At 39.9% G+C, this 17242-nt stretch overlaps 1 protein-coding gene across 5 annotated transcripts; it reads right to left on the bottom strand.

Moving 5' to 3' along the window:
• Positions 1-50: 50 nt before the first annotated feature.
• Positions 51-12094, bottom strand: LOC125488426 (zinc finger protein 658B-like). 5 transcript variants are annotated; one of them, XM_048624153.1, is made up of 12 exons: positions 11811-12092; positions 7411-7527; positions 7007-7339; positions 6622-6903; positions 6195-6280; positions 5115-5228; positions 2300-2413; positions 1866-1971; positions 1225-1331; positions 765-876; positions 484-591; positions 51-346 (listed from the first exon to the last, which is right to left on the bottom strand). In XM_048624153.1, the coding sequence occupies exons 1-12, from the start codon at positions 11964-11966 to the stop codon at positions 170-172; spliced, it is 1812 nt and encodes a 603-aa protein (XP_048480110.1). In that variant the 5' UTR covers positions 11967-12092; the 3' UTR covers positions 51-169. The 5 variants fall into 5 exon arrangements, with proteins under 5 accessions (XP_048480110.1, XP_048480111.1, XP_048480113.1 ...); XM_048624154.1 differs by having other exon boundaries at positions 6622-6900; XM_048624156.1 differs by lacking the exon at positions 5115-5228 and having other exon boundaries at positions 11811-12094.
• Positions 12095-17242: the final 5148 nt, after the last annotated feature.

The raw sequence follows: 17242 nt of genomic DNA, 5'->3' as shown, positions 1-17242 counted from the left end.
CAACCACTAATACCTGGTTATGATCTAACCGACTATGGAGAAATTGGCACTTAAGATATTACAATTTGCCACGCTTATCTTAACTTTAATAATGCTTAAAATTGTTCCTGATATCTGTTCAGCCCTAAATTCAAGGATGGTCAGATACCTGCGCGGTAGACTAACTAAATTAATTGGCAGTCTTCTTCTTCTTCTTCTTCCAGGACTCAGGTTTTATTTTCAAGTGCTTGAGCTTGTTGTGTGTGTAGAGTGCCGCACTGTACGCGAATGTATCTCCGCACACATTGCACTTGAACGGACGCAGCCCGGAGTGGGTGTTCAAGTGCTCTTCTAGACTTTTTCTGACCTGCAATAATACCGAAATGGTCACTGTACACCAATTTTTGAAAACAGGGTCAGATTGGATCATTGTCCTTTTGTAATAATTCGTACACACTCATAAAGTTTTTCCTTTAGAATATAAGTGTGAAGTGTGTTACTTACCGTAAATTCTTTTCCGCACACATGGCACACGTGTTTCTTGACCGCTGCCTTCTTGCCTCCGTGGGCATTTTGTTTGTGCCGCCTCAAGGAAATGATTGTTATAAACTTCTGTAAGAAATAATAACTCAATTATTATTTATTCATATGTGTACATAGAAGTATGTATTAATAAATTGCCAGACGACTGAACCCCTTTTAACTTTTTAGGTACTAGGTAAAACGCGATGAAAAATGTATTCGGCATAAGTTTAGTAAGCAATAGTACCATAGGTATAATATACCTGATCGCACGTTTCACACTCGTATCTAGGAATCTTCATATGTGTGGAGTCTATGTGATACTGAAGACCTGCTTTGTTGACGCTTTTAACACCGCAGTGGTCACATTCGTACCTGAGGAATGATATAACGGAGTTACAAAGTTATGTAGGTACAAGCTATTCGTAATTTATGTATTATTTTGTAAAATATAACGTGAGTCCTATGACGTTTGATTGCAGATGCAAAAGTTTCACGGTAGTTTCCGCAAGAGACGCCACTTAGTATGCTAGAAAACGTAAACTTTTATAGTTTTCGCCAAGCTGTCAAACCTATACTAGACCCCCTGGTGAATAAACGACCTTTGGTCATGAAATGATATGAAATCGTTTATTGTTTGGACGTAGAATATTAGAATTACTTGTCAAAAGTCATAATGTACCACCATTTCACAAAGGTCACACTTAGTGAACCGCAGTGTACCTGGGCGCCGCGTGTTTCTTGGACATCTGCAGATGAAGTTTCAATATAGATTCATTTTTGAAATGTTGTTTACAGTCGACGCAGTACGCCGGCGGCGCGGCGTCGTCCTGCAATGTTTGCAACAATAGATTTACCCGCACTCACTTTATAACGAGGTACACTAATAATTGTTGTACTTATCAACTTTTAATCGCTTACTATTGTTTACTTTAAAATGTAAATGCATTGTTATAATAGTTATAGTTTTCCGAACCGAAACAAATCTAATAACTTTACTTTTTAAGGCGTAGTTTCGCCATACTCTGTTAGTTACAGTCTAATCAGGCTTCTTCGAATTATTGTTGAGGGAATAAATGTGCTGTTAAAGCATGGTGGACTAACCTTAACAGTCCGTTAACAGGGGTGTTAATGCTCTAGCAGAGTATAGTGAAACTAGCCCTAGGTGACACAAAGAAAAATAATTTTAAAAACCCAAGTAAGTATAGCTAATCAAATGTTTATTTACTCTAGTGTGGAGACCACTGTAATTGGTGTTGTAATCTCTTTTTATTAAATAAATTCTGATTCTGATTCTGTTTAATAAATTGCATAATATTTTTTTCTTATACATATTTTAAATATTCCATGTATTCTATGCTTACGTTGGTACTGTGGGCAGCTTTTGTGTGATTTTTGAAATTTACTTTGGATTTATATTTCTTCTCGCAAACATTGCACTCGTACACAGGCGCGAGGCCCTGATGAATGCTGTAATATATAATATATGAAGTTACAGAAAGGAGCATTAAGCTAATGTCGGCATTAAATCTATATCTGTCTCTTTATATCCATATACTGTAAAACAAGGTTTATTTAAAAAAAACTAGTCTCTAAATAAATTCAAATAAAGAGACACACAAAGATTGTTTACCTTTTGTGCTAAGTAAGAAAGATGCAATACATTATCTGTGTTTTTAAATGTGTTGATCTGTAATGGTAAAATGTGCACAAAAAAGCGTTTACAAATGAATATATTCGTACTTAGTAATGTTGTATATGTGCACAAAAAAACATTTACAAATAAATAAATTCCTACTTAGTAATATGTCTTTTAAGCGCTTCCTTTGCGGTAAAGATTTTGCTGCAGAAATCACATTGTATCACTTCCCCGTGGACTCTCTTCAAATGCTTGTTGTACGTATAATAACGGCTGGAAACAAAACAGAACTCATTTATTACACTTACTGGCAGCAGAATATTAGAATAATATATTGTCAGAATATTGTGTAGTGGTTAGTGACCCTGACTGCTATGCCGAAGGTCCCGGGTTCGCTTACCGGCTGGGGCAGATATTTGTTTAGTGACAGATATTTGTACTCGGGTCTTGGGTGTTGATATTTATATTTAAGATGTATCTATCTATATATTTGTGTACAAATATCACCTGTCCGATACCCATATTACAGGCTCTGCCTAGTTTGGGGTGGGATGGCCGTGTGTGAGATGTCCCCACATATTATTATTATTATTAATATAAGTAAAACATACTTTGAGTAGCTTAATGTCACCGTCTGCAATATTGAGGTACCTACAGCTACATTTAAAAGTGCATCGGAATTAGGGTTTCGTTCCCGCGTTGACATATTTCCCGGGAATTCCCGGGAACGGGAATTCCCGGGAAATATGTCATTCCCGAAACCGGAAAAAAAAATATATTTCCCGGGAATTCACGGGTATTATTTTTTATCGATTCTATGCTATATTTTCATCTTTATTTATCTGTTTCTCCTGCCTAAAACCGAAAAAAATATCGTCTTTTACATATGTGACCAGAGTATGTAAAAGCTAACGGTAGTGTGACGCCTGTCATATTTTTTACCCGACTGCCGAAGGAGGAGGGTAATGATTTTCGATTGTATGTATGTATGTATGTATGTTTGTCTGTTTCTTTGTTACCTCCTGTAGCCTAAACGGCTTGATAGATTTTGATGTATGAGGTATCGTTAGAAGCGTATTGATGGCGCGATGACGTTACATTAAAATGTACATAGCGCCCTCTAGAGGACATAACGTGATGATCGAAAAAATAATATTTTTCAACTATGCCGTGTGGGGTATCAAATGAATGAGCTTGATTTGCACATTCCAAAGATATGCATATTGTAGGTATTTAATTAACAACACCAAAATTATTGAAATAAAAAATGTTCATGAACTAAAACCCGACTACTGACGTAAAATTTCATAAAATAAAAACAACTAAAAAGTTACAAATAATAAATATAATTATAAACGGGAACGGGAACGGGAATTCCCGGGAAATATGTCATTCCCGAAACCGGAAAAAAAAATATAATTCCCGGGAATTCACGGGTATTATTTTTTATCGATTCTATGCTATATTTTCATCTTTATTTATCTGTTTCTCCTGCCTAAAACCGAAAAAAATATCGTCTTTTACATATGTGACCAGAGTATGTAAAAGCTAACGGTAGTGTGACGCCTGTCATATTTTTTACCCGACTGCCGAAGGAGGAGGGTAATGATTTTCGATTGTATGTATGTATGTATGTATGTTTGTCTGTTTCTTTGTTACCTCCTGTAGCCTAAACGGCTTGATAGATTTTGATGTATGAGGTAACCGGGAAAAAAAATATAATTCCCGGGAATTCCCGGGTATTATTTTTTATCGATTCTATGCTATATTTTCATCTTTATTTATCAAAAAAAATATCGACTTTTACATATGTGACCAGAGTATGTAAAAGCTAACGGTAGTGTGACGCCTGTCATATTTTTTACCCGACTGCCGAAGGAGGAGGGTAATGATTTTCGATTGTATGTATGTATGTATGTATGTTTGTCTGTTTCTTTGTTACCTCCTGTAGCCTAAACGGCTTGATAGATTTTGATGTATGAGGTATCGTTAGAAGCGTATTGATGGCGCGATGACGTTACATTAAAATGTACATAGCGCCCTCTAGAGGACATAACGTGATGATCGAAAAAATAATATTTTTCAACTATGCCGTGTGGGGTATCAAATGAATGAGCTTGATTTGCACATTCCAAAGATATGCATATTGTAGGTATTTAATTAACAACACCAAAACTATTGAAATAAAAAATGTTCATGAACTAAAACCCGACTACTGACGTAAAATTTCATAAAATAAAAACAACTAAAAAGTTACAAATAATAAATATAATTATAAACAAACAAAAACCCGAATGCACGCTAAAAAGGTGAATGTAAAGTATCTAAGTAACATTCACCTAAATGGTGAAACCTCTGGTGGTCCTCGCCCACGATACTTTCCATTAACATTAGGACTTGTTTTCACCTTTTTAGCGTGCAGTCGGGTTTTTGTTTGTTTATAATTATATATTTTTTATGTCCCGGTTTTGTGTCCGCGTTTATTTTTATAGAATTACTAACGCAGAGAAAAAACTAAAATAAGAAGTAGGTTGAGCGATAAATCGCTGAATGAATTAAATTTTTCTAAAACATTGCCTCAAGTGTAATTAATTTTGAATAATATTATTTTCAAACTGTTAATCATAATACATTTGGTTTAATTTACAATTAAGAAAAACAAATAATTTTGCATGTAAAACAAATCATTATAATTTTGGTTGTTAATTTATCTGACTGTTGCTTTTTTCTACCTATACGAGAAATAAAAGTAAGAGTTATAAAAGTATATTTGATTTAATTGTAAGTGTTTTAATACCCGAAAATAGCGAAAACTAGCATTTAAAATAAATTCCCGTTTCCCGGGAATTCCCGGGAAATCTTGAAAAAAATTCCCGTTTCCCGGGAACAGAAAAAGGTCGGGAAAAACGAAACCCTAATCGGAATATTACGAACTAAAAACATTTTCTTTCTTCTTCTTCTTTCAAATACTCACGTAAATTTAATATTGCATTCTCTACACTCGTGTGCCTTGTGGTATCGACGTATGTGCCATTGCATTTGCGACTCGCTGTGGTGACGATAGGCGCAGAAGCGACATGTGTAATGTCTGTCAAAATAAATATTCCATTTCATATTGATTTTTTGATTGAGCAGTCAGCTTTATAACTAACTAATTATACACTGTTGTACATTTCTAAACTCAAAGAACCCCTTTTTAGGGTTCCGTAGCCAAAATGGCAAAAACGGAACCCTTATAGTTTCGTCATGTCCGTCTGTCCGTCTGTCCGTCTGTCCGTCTGTCACAGCCGATTTACTCGGAAACTATAAGTACTACAGTGATGAAATTTGATGGGAATATGTGTTGTATGAACCGCTACAAAAATATGACACTAAATAGTAAAAAAAAGAATTGGGGGTGGGGCCCCCCATACATGTAACTGAGGGATGAAATTTTTTTTTTCGATGTACATACCCGTGTGGGGTATCAATGGAAAGGTCTTTTAAAATGATATAAAGTTTTCTAAAAAACATTTTTCTTAAAGTGAACGGTTTTTGAGATATCAGCTCTCAAAGTCGTAAAAAGTATGTCCCCCCCCCCCTCTATTTTTATAACTACGGGGTATAAAATTCTAAAAAAAATAGAGGTGATGCATGCTAATTAACTCTTTCAACGATTTTTGGTTTGATCAAAGTATCTCTTATAGTTTTTGAGATAGGTTGATTTAACTGTAATTTTGCTGCTACGGAACCCTTTGTGCGCGAGCCCGACTCGCACTTGGCCGGTTTTATTAACCGACTTCAAAAATACGAAATCTCAATTCGTCTGTATGTATTTTTTGTATAATGTATATTTATATATATGTATTTTCACCGATATCTTCACCAGTTATTGACCGATTTTGATGATATTTTTTATTGTTGTATTAGGGTTACCTCAAGGGTGGTCTTATTTTTAATTAAAAAATAAACGATAACTTAATTTGAAAAGGTACAAAAGTGTACCCTACAGCTATTGTGATGCTGACTCTAATAAGACTCACAACTCATAATAAGAGTTAGTAATCAGACTGACCTGTAGTGAGAGTTTACATGTTCTTCACATGCGCTTCTCAATGTAAACCTCAGTTCACAGAAACGACACATAAATGGACCCCTTTGCTGAAAAAAATAATATTAAAATACATAAATTGAAACCTGTGGAAACTTTCTCGAGATTGAGTTAGTGTTATGTGAAGCTATCAGAGTTTCAGCATTTGCTTACAAAATATTCAGTTTTGAGTACCTAGACAAAATTTTAATGTAATTTTATTCAATAGAATTAGAGCAAATATGCTCACGACTGTGATCCCGAAGGGGTAATTAGAGTCCTCTTCGCTGTACATTGGTACTCAGGCAGAATGCACTGAGGTTACACATCTGGAATCTAGAGATGTTTTCCTACACCCCTTTAAGGATTACAGTCATCAGCATATGTACCTATGTATGTATTAAATTTTTACCTTATCATGCAATTCCATGTGTTTGTCAAATAATTCCTTTTTCGAAAAGGCAATAATGCACGTTTCACATTTGTAAACTCTGCCAGCCAAGGTCGGTTTCTTACTGGCCTCCCTGTATGCAGTCAGTTCTGCTTCACTACTGAATGTTTTTATGTCGTATGCACGCTCATTCTCAGCTAGTGATGACGAGGGCTGGTGGTCGGTATTGCTATAAATTAAGCTATTGCTGAGTTTTCTTGAAGCTAAGGGCTTATTTTCTGAGACTAGAGATTTTGAAGGCTTCTGAGGACAACGGGCAGTTATGAAGAGGTAAAATAATAATATTTTATATTGGTAAATTTAGACATGTTTAAATGTTAAAATTATTTGATTAGACATTAAGTACCTCATTATCATCAGACTGTTCTTGTTCTTCCTTACATTCGGCTGATACTGACTCAGCTTCCACTTTCCACGGAGACAGAGGGGTCTCCGCATCAACAGGTGATCCCTCCATCTTGTGCCCCGAGAGTGGTTCTCTATCATCATCATCACTGATGCCATCACTTGTATCTTCATTTTCTAATTTAATACTTGCTTCTTCATCACTTTCTTTTTTCAATTCAATTGGAATGATGTTATCAGTCAAGTCATATTCAGCATCAAATGTGTTTTTAATATTGGAACAAGTTAGGGATGAGAGGCTGTCAATATTGATTTCCGCACCTTTTTTCAGTGACTGTAAGAATAACTATAGGTTAGATAGGCTCTTTTTGTGGATAGACATATTAAAATTAAAATGATACTTGCATTTACTTGTCCCAAGCTGAGTAAAACATTCATTGCTTCTACTGCTCTCTGTCTGAATGTCAGTATTTTGGTTATGATAGCTTTGCACTCATAACATATTGTGTTGTCAGCTGAAAACTGAATATAAATAAAAACATGAATTATGGAAAATTTTGTGAAATGGTGGAAGAGTATCACTATCGATAAATAATTGTAAAATTTTACGTCAAATAAAAAAACATTTCAATTCATTTCATTGCAAATTTCTTCTTCTACTATTATGACCAAGTATATTAACAATAAAAAGTATCCCTAACTTCACATCATCAGGCGTTGGGTTCAAGAAGGCTTTTACTGAAAATTCATCGCATTGTAGATGAAAGAAAAACCTGGACTAGAAAAGAGCTATTTTCATGCTTGTTTTCAGGCAGTTCACAGCTACTTTCAGAGCATGAGTGATGAAAAAGTATATGTATTATCAGTGAAACGTAAGTACCTGGCTTAGTGGGTATCCTCCAGGCTCGCACACAGTCAATATACTTAATCAAATCTATGTAACGGCATTAAAATCCAACCCAATGACTTACTGAAGTACTTACTTAATATGATTAGGTTTGATGATATTGTATAGAAATTGTTGTGTTAATTAATAATATAATAACGTACAAGCACTATCGCTCAATGCAAAAGGTGTCAACAATATGGGCATACTCGCAATTACTGCATGCGTCCGTATAGATGCGTGAAATGTGCAGAAGACCACAACACAACCGATTGCCCAAAGAAGGATAGGACTACACCTGCTAAGTGCGCTCTCTGCCTGGGGGACCATCCAGCCAACTACCATGGATGCAAGGTGCGCCTAGAAATCCAAAAGAGGAAGATGTCCCGCCCTCAACTGAAAAGGCAAGAAACCGAGACAAATAAGACAAGTATCACTGGTAAAGATATTAATACTAACTTCCCAACAAAAGAAAATATCCCACCTAGAGAAGATTATAGATCTTATGCCGATGCAACAATAGGGAACAAAAACCCAACAAACTGTTCCAATCTAGAAACAATACTCTCAAAACAAGCTGACAAGCTCGACCGGCTCATTGATCAGATGGGAGTTCTAATGGGGCTTCTCACAACACTCGTTACAAAGCTTATACCATAAATGGAGTCCCTCAGGATAGCTACATGGAACGTAAATGGTCTTTTGAGTAATAAACACAGCGTAGAAACACTCTTAATAGAGGAAAGACTAGATGTACTACTTATATCGGAAGCACACCTTACAGATAGATGCGCATTTACTGTAAAGGGTTACATGGTCTATGCAACATACCATCCAGACAACACATCACATGCAGGGACAGCTGTCATAATCAGGACTAACCTCAAACATAATCTGCTCCCTGAGTACCGCACACCCCACATTCAAGCTACTTCAGTTGCAGTGTATGATAAGCAAGGTGCCTTGGCTATTTCATCCATATATTGTCCTCCTAAACATAAAATATCAGCTACAGACTTCAATAACTTTTTTGGTACCCTTGGAGGAAGATACATTGTTGGCGGAGACTGGAACGCCAAAAATACATTCTGGGGCTCACGTCTCACAGTCACCAGAGGAAGAGAACTCAAGAAGAGTCTTGACCAGAATGGACTCCGTGTGCTGACTACCTGCCAACCCACGTACTGGCCAACGGACCCTAATAAACTACCTGACCTCCTGGACTTCTTTACATATAAAGGCCTGCAGAGCTACTACTACAAAATTGAAAGTAACTTTGATAGTACATCTGACCATACCTCTGTAATAACTACAATGAGCATTACAGTCATAGAAAGATCGAAAAAACCGTGCTTATACAACAACAAGACTGACTGGCCTGGCTTCAAAAAATACTTGCAGGATCGTTGACCTAAAACTGCCTCTGAAATCGGAAGACGACATTGACTGTGCTACAGAATATATAACAAGCCTAATTCAACAAGCAGCATGGCTGAGCACACCTGATTATGAAGGTCCCGACAGTAGAAATATGTCAAATAAAAATAATTTGCCGCTGGAAGCCAGAGATATGATATTAGAAAAGAGACGTCTGCGAAGAAAGTGGCATAGTAGTAGACACCCAGAGGACAAAAAGGCCCTGAACAAAGCAGCTGCTGAGTTGAAGAAGTTCTTGGCTGAGGCTGAAAATGACACACTGCAACGGCGATTGGAGTTATTAAATGCTACTTCCAACAATGAACACTCCCTGTGGAAAACTGTAAAGTCTTCACAGAAACCACAGCTGATTGAGTACCCATTGACAGCTGATTGACGGAGCGGTGGTAGCTCAGTCGGGTAAGCGCCCGCTTCTCACGCCAGAGATGCGAGTTCGATCCCGGCGCTGACATGTACCAATGAGTTCTTTTAACTTAAGTACAATGTATACCATCGCTCTTACGGTGAAGGAAAACATCGTGAGGAAACCTGCATATCTAGATCTAGCACATCTAGATATGTGAACCCACCAACCCGCAGTGGACCAGCGTGGTGGGAAAATGGTCCAAGCTTAGGAAGGCAGTTTAGACCTTGGGGATATGCACAAAGGTTCCATTCGAGAGAGCCAGGTGCAGGTACTTACACCCCCACAGAGAATAGAATAGAATAGAATAGAGTACCCATTGAAACGCCCAGATGGTATGTGGGCCAAAACTGATGAAGAAAGAGCGGAAGCATTTGGAGCCTTCCTTAAAAATGTATTCACTCCTAACACAGACACTGCAGACAATGCCTTTGAAGAGGAAGTTAAATCCTTCTTACAAAGTGACCTACAGCTAAGCCCACCTATCAAAAGTTGCACACCTCGAGAGCTAAAGGGAATCATAAGAGAACTACAGCTGAAAAAGGCACCAGGATACGACCTCATCACTGCTGAAGTCCTACAGCAACTCCCAACAAAAGTGCTCGTCTTTCTGACAACACTTTTTAACAGTATGTTAAGGATTGGATACTTTCCTAACCAGTGAAAAGTCTCTCAAATAACGATGATCCTGAAAGCTGGAAAACCACCCCATCAAACCTCATCATATCGACCAATCAGCCTTCTGCCCTTGTTATCAAAATTATTCGAAAAAGTCATCAGTCGACGACTTAACCGATGGCTCGAGGATAACAGAATAATACCACAGCACCAGTTTGGCTTTAGAGTGAAGCACTCTACCATTGAACAGGTACACAGAGTATGCGATCACATCAGGCACACCCTAGAAAGAAAAGAGTACTGTTCAGGGGTATTCCTTGACGTGCAACAAGCGTTCGATAAGGTCTGGCATGCTGGACTCCTATACAAATTAAAATTATGGCTTCCTCACAATTTGTTTCAACTGCTGAAATCCTACATAGAAGATCGCATTTTTTATGTGAAGATAAATGAGGGAACGTCATCTTTTCATGAGGTCAAGGCTGGAGTACCACAAGGGTCAGTACTGGGTCCATCACTGTACCTAATTTATACTTCTGACGTCCCAGAATCAGGAAATATTCTAACTGCCACATTTGCAGATGATACTGCCATCCTGGCATCGGACAAAGACCCCGTATCAGCCTCAAAAACTGTACAAAGACATCTTGACCAGGTCCATAACTGGATGAAAAGATGGAAGATCAAGGCAAGTGCAGCCAAATCCAACCACATCACCTTCACCCTTAGACGTGACAACTGTCCTCCTGTAAAACTCGGTGGTGAAGTCCTGCCGCATCAGACGGTCGTGAAATACCTCGGATTCCATTTGGACAGGAAGCAGATCTGGAAAACTCACATTCAGAAGAAGAGAGACGAGCTGAAGCAAAAGTATCGGTCACTGTCATGGTTACTTGGGAGACAGTCAAAACTATCAGTGAACAATAAACTGCATATTCTCAAAGCTGTATTAAAACCTGTCTGGACCTATGGAATACAACTGTGGGGATCAGCAAAAACCTCCAACATCGCAATAATGCAGCGGTTCCAAAACAGTGTTCTAAAAACCATAGCCCATGCACCATGGTTCACTAAAATTGATGAGGTCCATGAATACTTACAAATGCCCACAGTTAAAGCGGAAGTGGAAAACCTGTCAAGAGCCTACAGAGATAGGATTGCTGATCACCCCAACAAGCTGGCTACTGACCTCACCAGTTGTATTCCAATAAGAAGATTGAAAAGAAAGCACATTTGGGACGGTCTAGGACCAATTGAATAAGAAGGCAACCCAACGATGGGAGGGAGTGCCTAAAACGCCATAAAAACTCTCAAAACAACTGCTTATGGTCACTCAAGACCGATTGCATGTTACAGTGCCTACAAAAAAAAAAATTAATAATGCAAAGTTGTAGAAAGGACATTAGCTTAAAGTTCCTTTGTGCAACTCAGTACTTAGATACAATAGGTTAGGTTACTTACAGAAACTTCTTTGCAGAGATATCTTAGTTCAGGGAGATATGCTTTGATTGGATAGAGACGGCGGTCGCTGCTCAGACATGTGGTGCAACAGTTGGCTCTTATAAGAGACAGTATGCTGGGAGCTTGCAATACGTTTGTGCTACTTGCGTTTAACATTTTAACAACTTTACTTACAAAAACATGCCAGAAAACAAGAGAAATGAACGAGTAGTAAAGTATGTATATCCACGAATTATCACTTCGTTATATCAGTTATATATGATTCTCTTTTAACTGAATTATAATACACAATTATAGAAAACAATATTCAATCAATCAATCAATTTTGGATGAATGGCTCTTTGCCGTGTGTGACACGGCTAACTGGGCCAGAGTCACGTGACCAATGCTCGCGGTATTGAAAAGCAGTCGTTACGGTTATTTTAGACTATATGTACAGTTAAAACCTGAAACAACCAGACGAACACAATATATGTACAAAAAGACATCACAAGTAAGGGTTAGATTTGTTAGTATATATGTACAAACACATTTACAGTTTAATATTGTTAGTCTTAAGGAATTTGTACAGTATATTAACAAGGGGAGTATGTACAAGGGTTAGAAGATAGTTAGTATTTACAGGTTTGGGGATAGTGGGAGGGAGGATATCATATAAAGAAGATTGAAGATTGGGACATTCGAAGAAGAGATGATCAACAGTTCCTTCACTGGCACCGCAGTCGCAGACAGAGCTATCACGGACCCGAATCCTAGCCAAATGCACCGGGGTGCACGCGTGGCCCAGACGCAGTCTACAAATAGTTGAAGTGGTGGTTTTATCTAATTGTTTGGCTCTAAAAAACCATGGCTTTTTGGGAATATGAGGTTGTATACGGGAGTAGAACTTACCTTTGATGTTCCTGGAAGTGTCCCAAGACACATTCCAGGATCTGTCCAGCCTCGATCCTGCGAGCGAGGCAAGGTCGTGGGCAAAATTTTGGTAATGAGTATCCAGGCCCAAGCCAACGGCATCCTTAGCAAAGGAATCTGCACACTCATTACCAATGATACCACTGTGCCCAGGTATCCAAGCGATAGCTACTTCAATATATGATCATTTTAAAAATTAGAGAAACCCTATTCCGGTGCATGACTCAGGGGAGTCATGCACCGGAATAGGGTTTCTCTAATTTTTAAAATGATAGGGAATTTGGATTTGGATTTAAAGGGAAAGGAAATAATTGCTAGTAAGGAACTGGCCGAATCAGAAAGGATAATAGATTTGTTAAGTTTGTGTGACTCAGCGTACAGAAGCGCCTCGAGAATAGCTGTTGCCTCGCCCGTGAAGACCGAGGATTCAGGGGGACGCTTAAAACTGAGTGCAACTTTGTACTTTGGCAGCCATACGGCCAAACCCACGTTGCTGTTTTCAGAGAGTTTGGAAGCGTCAGTGAAAATGGGGAGCCAGCCTGGCCACTCTGAATTGAGTTTCGCACTTAGAGCTTTTTCAGCGGCAGGAGAGTCTTTGCGGATACCTAAATCCATGACTACATTGGGCTGAAAAACTAAGGCGTCGTAAGGAACATCAAACAGAGGGTTAATATTAAATTTTGATGTAGGGTGTGGGAGGTTAGCAGAAAAGATATAAGTTTTTAGTAGATAGGAAAGTCCATGGGTTTCTTGAGCATTACATAGGCGATTAAGGGTATCAAGTTTGGCCAATAAAGGGTGGGAAGTCGATTGCCAAATTCGGAAGAAAAATCGATCACATAAGTATTGCCTCCGAAGTGAGAGAGGAGGGTCAACGCACTCAACCTGGAGGGCATTAGTGGGGGAGGATTTCATCGCTCCCGAAACTATGCGAAGGCACTTATACTGCACTTTGTCTATTTTTTCCAGAGCTGCTTTATTGCACGGATCAATTATGAAGGCAGCGTAGTCGAAATGGCTCCGGACTATAGCATTATAGAGCAGTTTCTGTGAGTACGGGTGAGAACCCCACCAAACACCCGACAGTGATCTGAGGACATTGACACCCCTCTCACACTTCCGAGCCACATAGCTCATGTGATGGGTACCTGATAACCTGGAGTCCAATATCACGCCTAAGAATTTGACTTCACTTGATACAGCAATTGTATCTTCTCCAATAACGATGTCCACGTCAGGGATGGTACGCTTTTTGGTAAATACGACTGCTGTACATTTTTGGGTGGATAAGGATAAGCCATGTCGAGTCAGCCAGTCCGAGAGGTATCTTAAGGCCAGATTCAGCTGGACATTGGTCTCTGCTAATGAAGAGGAAGCATAGTAGAGTGCTAGGTCGTCAGCATATTGTAGAATATCGCAAAAGCAGTCAACGGACCGTTCAAGATCATACGTGTAGAGGCTGTACAGGAGAGGGCTCAAGACTGAACCCTGAGGGAGGCCTTTCCAAACAAATTTGGGATGGTCTACGGAACATGTAGGTGATTTAATAAAAATGGATCTCTCCATCAATAGACTGCAAACCAGACGGGTAACCTTCACTGGAATACTCAGCTGGCGCATTTTCTGCCTGAGCACAGGAAGAAGTACGTTGTCGTAAGCAGATGCTACATCAAGAAAGACACCCACCAGGTATTCTTTCCTCTTAAAGGCTATTTGGATGTCAGTAGTAAGAATCGCGAGGCTGTCCAAAGTGCTCATACCTTTTCTGAACCCAAACTGGGTTTTGGCTAAGATGCCTTTGTTCTCGACTAGCCATTCAAGCCTGCACTTTATTAAATGTTCTAAAACTTTAGCCAAGGAGGAGGATAGGGCGATCGGTCGTCGGGAGTTTGGATCACGAGGGTCTTTGCCAGATTTCAATATAGGTACGACTATCTGCTTTCTCCATGAGCTCGGAGTAACTCCATACTCAAGGAAGTAATTTATCAGCTCCAAGTAGACCCGCTTGATCCTTAGGCTTGATTTTGAAAGAAAAGAATACGGGATGCCATCAATACCTGGAGATGAATCGGATAGACCTGATAGAGCAGATTGAAGTTCATCCATGGAGAATGGTGAATCCAGTCTGTCTGAAGATTGTATAATAGATGGGGGAGGAGGAAAAGAATCATAGTGTGGGACATATGGAGGGGCCAGCTTATCACTGAACCCTTCGAGCCATATAGAGGGATCGTTACATGTAATATCCTCAACGTTCAGAGATCCGCGGAAACGTCGTATATATCTCCACACTAAGGAAGGGGGGGATCTGGGGGAGAGACGTTCACAAAACCTGAACCAGCCCTGCTTCTTCTTTTTTTTAAGAAGCCTTTTGGTGCGGGCCGCTATGCGTTTATAATTAATAAAATTGTCCATGTTCATGTTTGAGAGATAAACACCCTCTGCATTATTGCGTTCGTCAATGGCCGTGGTACAGTCGGAGTCCCACCAAGGCGGTGAGACTCTTTGGCATTTGCGGGTTTTTTTGTTTTTTGCAGAGGATGTTAATGCTCTCTCAAACATGTCATAGTTCGCCAGGAAATTATCTCTAGAACAGGGCTGGATCAGGCTAAGTTTATCTTCTATTGAAAAGATAAAGTTGGACCAGTCTTTCTCACCAACCATATACCTTGGAAAGGCACATCTGTCAGTGAGAATGCTGGTCTTGTTGGGTATGGTGATTGCAATGGGAAAATGATCACTTCCAAAAGTATTTGGAAGGACCCTCCAGAATATAGATGATGAGAGAAGAGGAGAGCAGAAGGATAGATCCACTGCACTTTTAGGGTTTTGATGAGGATGGACTCGACGGGTTGGAGACCCGTCATTTAAAATGCAAACATCTAAGGTATCAAGCACGTCTAAAAGGGCGACAGCAAATGAGTCAGTACGATAAGAGCCCCAAGAGGAGTGGTGGGCGTTAAAGTCCCCCATGATCAGGAGAGGCCGTGGAAGAGAAGAAATTATATTGTAAAAAGAAGGAAGAAGAGAAGGGTGAGGATCAGGGAAGTAGACGGACACGAATGTAACGCCTATAGCCCTAAGAGCTACGACGTTAAACTCCTGCCCGTGGGGGGGGATAGGGATAGAAGAAAAGGTAAGGGAACGCTTTACTAGCAAAGCGCACCCAGCATACCCGTCATCCCTGTCATCCCGCAGACATGAGTAACCAGAAACCCGAAAACGGGACCCCGGCACAAGCCATGTCTCCGAGATGGCAAGGACAGCGGGCTTGATGTCATCAATTAATGTGAGCAGTTCGCTTTTCTTGCTGCTAATGCTCTGCGTATTCCACTGAAGAACCCGGATCGGGTTCGCAGCCATTGGGGGTGGGTTCAGAGCCATTGTGAATTAGGGACGAGATAACTTGTAATTTTTGGGCAACGTTGGGCGGTAAGGTGTCACTGAATTTAGCCAGCAGACTAACAACCAGAGACAAGAGGTGGTCTAGCAAATTGTCGTTGGGAGTGATTACACTCAGGGCACTTCCATTAGGAAGTGAAGAAGATGGAGAAGAGATGATAGCCTGATGGGCAAGTTTGTCGTATCCAGGACGAAGGGGAGACCTAGGCCTGCGTTGTGTGACTACAGTTTTTTTGTAGGAACGGTTGGGAGACTGGCCATTTGGTTTGGTTGAAGCAACTTCAGCAAAAGACTTTTTGCTTGAGGGTAAGCGAGCATCTGCCTCAGCAAATGAGATGCTGTCCTGCGACATTAATACTTTAATTGATTTTTGCCTTGACTGTTCAGGGCAATTCTTGTCTGTTGAGGGATGATTACCAGAACAGTAAAGGCAAGTTGGTTGGGGAGTATTGCACGATTCACCCAAGTGTGGTTGAGCACACTTGAAGCACCTTGGTTTTGAACGGCATTGAGCCTGGGTGTGTCCAAATCTACAGCAGGCGTAGCATTGAATTGTGGGGTATGTATACCTCACAACTTCTACCACAGCCCGGAAAGAGTATATTTTCTCGGGGAGATATTGTCCCCTGAATGTAATCACTACATTTTGCGTTGGGACATGAGTTGTAACGCCATCATTGACCACCTTTCTGCTAAATCTGCGGGCTTTCAGCACCATACCGCAGCCCTGTGGGAGGTCAAGGGAGTTGACAAAATCGTCCAGTGAGAGATCCACCGGGACTCTTTTGGCAACACCCATACGGGTGATGTTATATGTGGGGATAACAGCCTTGAACTTATTTTGCGCAAGTGCGGGATGATGGACAAATTCATTGGCTGCCTTTGCGGTCTTAAACTCAACTGAGACTCTGTTTCTACCAGTCATTTTTACACCATCTCGGGTAATATCCATTATTTTATTTTGATATAAAAATTGGCCGAACTTGATAGCCCTAAGTGGGGCACCAGAGGCAGGATTTCCAGAAGGGACTTCCTGGCTGACGTTAACAATGAACGGGCCTGCGTCTAAATCATCGTACACCTTGACGGCGTCGAGGCTTGGGTGGGTGTAGATAGTC

Source organism: Plutella xylostella, chromosome 11, assembly GCF_932276165.1.
Source record: "Plutella xylostella chromosome 11, ilPluXylo3.1, whole genome shotgun sequence".
In the NCBI taxonomy this organism is placed as follows: Eukaryota; Metazoa; Arthropoda; class Insecta; order Lepidoptera; family Plutellidae; genus Plutella; species Plutella xylostella.
The sequence above is the reverse complement of the archived record's forward strand: the minus strand, read 5'-3'. Positions and strand labels throughout refer to the sequence as shown.